Source organism: Fukomys damarensis, unplaced genomic scaffold (genome assembly GCF_012274545.1).
Source record: "Fukomys damarensis isolate Sample0158 unplaced genomic scaffold, DMR_v1.0_HiC HiC_scaffold_6, whole genome shotgun sequence".
Classification (NCBI taxonomy): Eukaryota; Metazoa; Chordata; class Mammalia; order Rodentia; family Bathyergidae; genus Fukomys; species Fukomys damarensis.
In genome coordinates this window covers 40,060,548-40,069,301 of record NW_022900918.1, presented here as the reverse complement: position 1 = coordinate 40,069,301, position 8,754 = coordinate 40,060,548, and the positions used below count along the sequence as shown (strand labels likewise).

General features: G+C 40.0%; 1 protein-coding gene across 1 annotated transcript in view; it reads left to right on the top strand.

Annotated features, from left to right (window-relative positions):
* Nucleotides 1-8,754, top strand: part of Fam155a (family with sequence similarity 155 member A) — a 551,950-nt gene that overhangs the window by 1,037 nt on the left and 542,159 nt on the right. The window contains exon 2 of the mRNA XM_010604651.3: nt 6-283. Within this exon, the coding sequence (XP_010602953.1) occupies nt 6-283 (278 nt within the window). The remainder of the gene's footprint in view (nt 1-5; nt 284-8,754) is intronic.

Below are 8,754 nucleotides of genomic sequence, written 5' to 3'. Positions count from 1 at the left end.
GGCCGCTCCGCTCTGGAACTTGTCGGATTTTTACCTTTCGTTTTGTAATTCCTACACACTCTGGGAGCTGTTCTCGGGTCTGTCCAGCCCCAGCACGTTGAACTGCAGTCTGGATGTGGTGCTGACCGAGGGCGGGGAGACGGCCGCGTGCAGGCAGTGCGTGGAAGCTTACCAAGACTACGACCACCACGCTCGGGAGAAGTACGAAGAGTTTGAGAGTGTGCTCCACAAGTATTTGCAGTCGGAGGAGTACTCGGTGAAGTCGTGTCCGGAAGACTGTAAGGTAGGAACGGGGCCTCGCCCCAACCTTTGCTTCTCGGTGTCTCTCTGCCCAGTGGAGGCGTCTGCTAGGTTCCGGTTGTATTTCTTTACCTCTTCTTTCTTTCTGTCTTGGCTCTGGTTGGGTTGCTCGGATGGTGGCCTCTCTGGTTTGCAAGAGAGCGGCGTACCCGGTGGGTCGCTGGCAGGCGCGGCTGCCTTCCTTTGGGAATCCTTGGAAAATCAGGGGAGTCCCTGGCCTTAGGAGACAGCAAGAGTGCTGCTTTCAGGATTTCCTGCAGCCCTGTCGCTGGCTGAAACTCTGCTATATATGGCTTTCAGAAGATGGACTGCCGGAGGGATTCTGATGACCACAGGTAGCCAGAAGAGTCAGAAGTAGACATTAGGGTTTGGGGTGTGCAGGCGCACAGTGAAGGCCCCAAAAGTCATGTCATGAAAATCGAGGAACCGGAGGAGCAAGAGAAGGTGTAAATGCTTCTGTAGAACAAACAACAGATTGCACGCACGTTTAGGGGCTTCGTTCTTGCTTTCTTGGAACATCTGGGGGCCTAGCTAAGGGTAGGTACTCTCCATAAGTTGCCTGTTTTCTTTGGCATTTGTGTAATTATTGATCTGAGACTCCTGACGAGCGAAGTGTTATGACTAGTTTTCTAGCGGTAGCAAGACTAGGTTATTGATCAGACAGACACCTTATGTAATTTGGATTTTTTCGAAGTCCTAAATGGCAAATCTTAGGAGCTACGGATTAACGTTTACCGAAATATTTCCTAATTTCTGTGTTAGCACAGTGAAAGGGAGCCTGGACAAGTTACGGGGCGTCTTCGCTGTCCGTGGTGCTGAAAGGGGCTGTGCCCAGACGCTGCGCTGGAGAAACTGCAGCCACCTTTAATAGGCAAGGCATGGTGACAGGATCTCTGCGAGCCTCGCTGTTTTTTTTGTTTGTTTGTTTTGCTTTTGTTTTGTTTTTTTTTTCCGAGGATGACTGCTTAAACAACCCAATGAAACAGTCTTGACTTCCAGAGGAAATCAGACACCACACTCTTCTCTCCCTTCCCTACTTCCCCAACCTCCCACGCGAGGGCCACAACTGCCCCTTGCCTCCCTCGGAAAGTAATCAAAAGTAGCATAAATCAGAAGGTTAGTGAGGCTTCGACGAGGGAACTTGACTAGAGGATGTTTATTTTAAGTGGACACAGTTAAAGAACCTCGTCTGGCTTTGGGTTAGTCGTGCTTTTGAAAGTGAAGCAAAACTCAACCTGACCTTGCTTTATCGTCTTTCTGTAAGACCAGACAAATGCGTCTTTGAAAATAGCAACTTTGGGTTTATGACATTGAGAATGCTATTTCACTAAATAAGTACATCTTACATTTTCCTATCTATGCTTTTAAACCTTACCATCGTGACTCATGCCTGGGAATTAAGCTCAGGTATTAGTGGTAGGAATTAATGATGAAGGTTCATGTATTTATTGTACGGTTACTAATTTTGACAAGATATGTTGGACTGAAAGCATGATATGAGAATTCCTCCACAGAGGTTGTCAATTTCAGCATATTTGCATTTAAGAGTGGAACTTGTAATCAATTTGAACTTAGCTGCTGCTTTGAATATAAGCCGTCATAGAAATTTCTAGTGATTTCAGTTTGCATAATTCAGCATTCAAATGATAGTCCTTGTTGTCAGTACAGTGCAGCATAATTTCAAAAAAGTCATCTTTGTTCAAATGTCCACAAAATATATATTTGAATATTTGTTTTCCCCTTGACCTGAATAAATTCTTGACTTGATGTTTACATCATCACAGCTATTAAGTTAGATTTATATTCTAGACTAATTTTTATAAAGTAGGAGTCCACAAAAGCATATTATAAAAATTTAACTTCTTTAAAATTTCTTTAGTTTGAAAAGTAAATATAGGTTTCTGAATTTTCTCAGAAATTCAATATTTAATACATTGTGATTTCTTATAGATATTTCTTGGCTGTAGTGGGTCTTCTTTGTTTGTTTGTTTTTCTTATTATTGTTTGGCCATTGGAAATATTTGTTCCATAGTAGCTATTTTTAAAAACTATAATTTCAGTTTTAAATGACTGGTGACTTGGGTTTAAGATCCACAAACCAAGTGGTTATATGCAGAGATATAATACAAGCATGAGTTTCTTAGTTTAATATGGTATGGTATTTCTCTGTGATTCTGAAAAATCTACGAACATATCTGTGTAGCATTGAGATAGTTTAATATGGTTCTTGTTGTCTTTGAAGATTGTGATTGAGCTTCCTTATGAACACTTAGACTTGTTTCAAACATAATTCTAACTACAAAATAACTATCATCAGGAATTCTCCTCAAGGTATGTTATGGGGCTGGGAGTGTAGTTCGTTGGTTGAGCACTTGGCAGCTTTGTATGATGTCTTGGATTAAATCCCCAGCATCACACACACATACACACACACACACACACACATACGCGAATATGCACATACAGAGGAACACACACAATGTTTGTATACTGTGTAGTATGTAATAATATACATAAAGCAAAATTTTCCATTTTTCAAAGGTAACTACAAAGTCAGGGGATATACTAAAAGTAAATGCATTGTCTTTCTGTAATTGGCAGTTTATCAGTGAAAAACTAAATGTTAATAGTTTATATTAAGAATACTTGCTAAAATTACAGATAATATCCATAAAAACATGTTACTGCTACAAATTTAGTGGGATTAGCATGTTTGAAAAATGTACTTTTAAATACTGTGCCTAATTAAATAATTAACTTCTGTGATTTCTAACATTTAGTTAGAATGTGTTATCTTCTAGTTTTATATTTTCTCACCATTAAAAATAATCACATGCCAAATATGTATAGTATAAAAATAGATAAAATTTAATTTTGATTTAAATTGTTTTGAAGATATTTTTGACCATTTTTTTGAAACTATAAAATAGATCTAACAGAATCATAGTCTGGAACTCGCAGTAATTTCAAGCCAAATACAGCTGAGTTACTTTGGTAAATCTTTGTATATTAACATATGGTAGAAATATTGCACCCAAGAATATTGTAAAAAATCATTGATTTAATTTTTTAAAAAATATTTGCATTTGTGGAGAAACAAATGATAAAAAACCTGTTGCATATGTCCTCATTTGTTATACAGTAGTAAAGTGGCTGTATTACCCAAATTGGATAAAAATGTGCCTGTAATTTTTCTCAGTAGCTTCCAGTATTATTCAGAACTGTGTTTTTGGTATAGAAGAGTCTGACAAAACTGTCAAAATCCTTAAGTTGCCAGGTGATAGGAAAACTCAAATGTTTTAAATTATTAAATTATAAATATATTATTATTTACATGCTTGATTTTTTTCCTTAAAGATTTTCTCTTACATATACCAAACCCCTGACCAGTTTTGCAAATAAATATTATAAAAATGAGGTATGTAGGGAACATGGATTTTTGTGTCACAGATAAACTTCTGCAGTTACTCATCCCTCTCTAATTACTGAGTACATGGAGACACTGGTGAGGGATTATAGGTGTAACAGGAAAGTCTAACATGGGTTATTCCACCACATGTTTTTACCTTATCTCAGCATGGATTTTAATCTGCATATTCCTGAAATGCATGCATTGCCATCTTTCTAGTTTTACAATCTCGTACTAGAGCAAATTATGTGGATATAGGGCTTATTTGTGGCTCCAGGCACCCACCAGCAGCAGACCTTGTGGATACCAGGTCTCTAGAAGCATCAGGATATATGAGACTCCCTGGCTTTTTTCAGATGCTGCTCCCAATAGTGCTCAGTTTGAGAACATAGAATTTGGGTTATATAATGTGTAATTTTCAAACAACCCATTTCTTAATTCTTACTAATTTTAATGTCATGGTCTATAGATTCATAAAGAAACAGTATTTTAAAAGAAAATCAAATATATAACAATTCTGCCCATTCACATTTTGAACCTTAAATATTATTTTGCTCTCTGATAAGTGCTATTGTACATATTATGTCATTATCCATAAATGTGCAATCTATAAATAGACCCTTTTCTTATTTTGCCACTTTGTTATTTCCAAATTATACTTATGGTTGAATGATTCCCTGCAGAATCAAACAGGCTCATTGTGCTTCTGCTGACTTTAACCTCTAATAAGGCTATTTATAAGGTCAAAGACTCTAGCATAATAATTTTTATGACTGAGATTTATGTTTTTTTATATTTTGGCTCTCTATACAACTTCTGACTTCTGGTCTGCATTTTATTTTTATAGAAAATCAGTCAGATTTTGTCTTAATATATTAGGTATCTTTTGTGGTACAGAGCACAGAATAAATATTTTTACTTTGGACTTCTAAGTGGGTCAGACGTGCAGCCATCTAGGGCACAACCTAATTGCTGATACACATTGTTTTAATCACCTTTATGAGGGGAGGGAGGTGCATGTCAGCATCAGTAGGGTGAAAGAAGAGGAAGAAATCAAACATAGCCCTGGGTCTCACCTACCCCTCCTGTAAATCATAATCGGTTAAGATTCTTCTCATTAGATGTAGTGTGCAAGAACAAATCCTGGGACAACTTTTTCAAGGAGAGGGGCATTTTGATGTGAAAGACTTGACCTATTGCTTTACATTTATCCTCTTTTTCAGAAGATCTCTGTAAAACAACATTCAACTTCTGTGTCAGTCTCCCAGCAACTAAGCACCTAATATTTTGTTTATTTTAATTTATATCAAAGGAGCATCCACCGCAGGAACCCTTGCAAATCCTGAGGCCTGGGTGTTTCCAGGCTGATACCCTGCTTTCCTTGGCCTGGCTTTCATCAGAGGCCTGGCCTCCTCGAAGCTGGCCCAGCAGCCCTCGCTACCACTGGGGCTGGGAGCCAGTATCTGGTTAGCAGTCCTAGGCAGAGCTGGATACCACCTGCGCTCCACTGAGAAGCCAGAGAGAGCAGGGGTCGACACCGTGCCCTGGTGGTGAGAGTGGTAGGTCACAGGAAGTGCACGGGGACCAGATGTGTGCCCAGCAAGCGGAGGGGTGGTGGGAGGGGTATGGCAGTAAAGTGATGGATCTGCACAGAACCAGAGTTTTCTGTGTCTGTGTTTAAAATCGGTCGGATGAGCAGAGTTTGGTTTTGTTTCAGCACTACAGATTGAATCCAGAGCCTTCCCACTGAGCTCTATCCCCTGCACTTCTTGTATTCTTTAATTCAGGACAGAGTCTCACTAATTCACTAAATTGCGCAGGCTGGGCTCAAACTCGTGCTCGTTTTTAGCCTCTGAGAGTTCTGGGACCATGGGCACCACATCCGCTCAGGTTTCCACCTCTCAGGAGGGCCTGGTCCCTACACGGGTGTTCCCACAATGGGCTGAACACAGGGCGCAGACAGGGAGCATGACTTTTGCTAATCAGCTCTTGGATTACATGCACCCTGGCCTCGGCCGGTCCACCTCCACTCTCATCCTACACAAATGGACAAAAGTCAGGCTGATTTCAAAAGTCTACAGCTGAGATTAAGGAAAATCCTGACCCCAGGCCTTTTCCCCTGACCCCAGGCTATTCTTTAACTACTCACTTTATTAAATACAAGATGTTAGGCATTCTTCTTTGCTTCTTTTTCTCATCTTAATGATAAGCCATTATTCTTTTTTACATAACTCTATAAAGTTGACATTCATATAAGTTTTTGAAGCAGCAAATTGCTAAATCATCCCATATTAATACCAAACTTGATTCAAGTATGAGTTTTAATAGAAATTTACTGTAGTTTAAAATTGATTTATAAATGAATTTAAAGCCAATTTATAAATCAATTTAAAACCATTTATAAATCAATTTAAAATCAATTTATAAATCAATTTTAAAGTGACTACAAATATCAGTGATTTTACTTTTTAATTTCGGCTAACAAGGTACTATAAAAATGAAATATCCATTTTATCTAATAAATTAATTGTAGCCCAAATGTGGCACTTCCTTAATGTAATGTTTTAACTTACTTTGATTCTTTCATACTGGACAAGGGATGCATAACGTGTGCCCATTCTTATTAATAAATAATGAATGACTTAAACCATGCTAGAATTGTGCTAGAATATTCGAACATATTTAATTCTTGGGTGTTGTACGTGTACAAAGGTAATGGCTTATTTTCCCCTTTTGGCTTTTAGTTGTCTGTTTCTACATTTAATCATCTATAAACAAGATGGTATAGAAATCATTTCTGATGGTAAAATCCTGTAAAACCGAGGTTTTCCTGTCAATTTATAAACTGCAGTTTGTCTTGGCAAGACTGTATCTACTTTTGGGTGAGAGGGTTGAATTCACTGACCACTGCTCTGCAGCCACTTGAGGACTAATTCAGCTGGCCCATCCTGCTTTAGAAGAAAATGAACTCCACCAGCCTTGTAGACTGAGGACTGTGAGCCTCTTTTCCCCTTGCCTTCGCTCCTTGTCAGTGCCTTCTTGTGGTCACCTGGCCGTGTCCTTCCCTGACATTTAGAAGCTGCATTGCCCTGCGTCCTGTGGGAAATCCTAAGTCCAGGGTTCATTCCTCACTGTGCCTCCACTACCATAAAAAGGGATCAATCTCTTTGTAACTGAACTATGGTTGACTTTGCTTGTTCAAAAAGAAAAATTGAACTGAGGTGCAAGTAGGCGATCATAATACAGTGTTAACTCACAGCAAATGACTCGAAAGCACTGAGAAGTTTAAGTAATGGAAGGCTCCATAGAGGCCAAGAAGTTATGTAGGTTATCAGAAATCAAATTTGCAGCTGAATAAAAACAAGTTAAATACCTCAAAGTCAAACAACTGCGTAATACTAAATATGAACTTCATTGCTTTAGATATTTTTCTTTCCTTTTTTGTTATGAACTTTTATAAACATTCCAAACAATTAAAATATTGCTGTCCTAAGCCCACACATGTGTGTCACACAGTTTAAAATCTTGCTGTATTTGCATCATTTATTTTGAACTTATCATCGATGAAGTGTGGGATGAAGTCAGAACTCAGGGAGTCCTGGGCAGGTGGATGCATGACCAAGACCATCATGCCAAGGCATAAGGGGTGTGAATGCATGAAGGTCTGAAAAGTCGGAGTAGTTCTGGGTGTCTGTCCACATCTAGAGCTAACTGGAGAAAGGACAACTATACAGTTTTGGTGGGGAGGAAGCAAACTTGGAGTTCTGTGGTGTTTCTTCACGCTGCGCTTGTAACTTGAGTATAGCTGCATGTGTTCGTCTGCCTCAGTTGCCTTGGTGAAACGCCCCAGACTGGGTGGCTTAAGGAACAGACAGTCTGGGAGGGAGAATTCCATGGCTGTGGTGGCAGCACACTTGGCCCCTGGTGAGGGCTCCCTTCCTGGCTGTCCTCCTGCATGCTGGCCTGCCTTTCCTTCCTCTATTCAGATGCACAGAGAGTTCTTTGATACTTCTCCTCTCTTCTTGGGACATCTGTCCTCCTGGGTTAGGTCCTATCCTCAGGACTTCACTTTCAAGTTCTTTGGAGACCTTACTTCCAATACTGCTAAATCCAGCCACACTGGGCTTAGGGCTTCAGCATAGTGTTTTTGTTTTGTTTTTTGAGGACAGACACATTTAGTCCATAATACTGAGGAAGGCACAGGTGATTTTTATTGTCTATCTGATAAAATATCCGAGGATAGTTTTACTGAAGGGATTCACTTGAGATGTTCTCTTTTTCTCAAAAATTAACTCCAATAGCCATGTGGCCCTGGGTCAGGATTTGGTGAAATGGTGGCAGAGAACAGAAGCTGCTGATCTCTCATAGGATTCAAAAGAGAGTCCCTTAGTCAGTCCCTTCCCCTTCCTGTGATGTTGGAATGTTCATAGTCTGCCCTGTCCAGTGTGGTAACCATGGCCACAGTGTAGCCATGGAGTACTTAAGATGTGGCTGGGATAAGGAGAATAGGATAAGCTTTGATTGCACTGAGCTTTAATTAGTCCCCACGGTGGCCACTACGATGAGTAGAAAACTCTACATGACTGTGTGCTCTAGAAGTGGAGGAGAGAGGCAGACTAAGAAGAAATCCATGTTCATGTTTGTAGCATGCAGTGGCCAAGCGCATGGGTGAGAGACTGCAATCACAGTTAGCAGTCCTGAAACTCGTCTGTGTTGGCTCCATTTAATGAGATAGGAACTGAAGGAGAGAACAAGTTGGGTGTGAGATTGGTGGAAGAAAGGGAGTTCATTTCTGTAGATAATGATATCAGGTGATGTTGGTGAGTGGAGAATACTGTGACATACACTGTCCCCGTGTATGTTTCATCTGGAAGCCAGGGCACATGGTAGGTGATTTCATAAAAACAGGTGATATAAAGACAGTGTCAGAGATGAATGTTGAAGAGTTGGGGCAGAAAAACTACAGGGAAAGAAAATGTGAGTGAATGAGAGAGATGAGAATGAGAGAGAGAGAGAGAGAGAGAGAGAGAGAGAGAGAGAGAGAG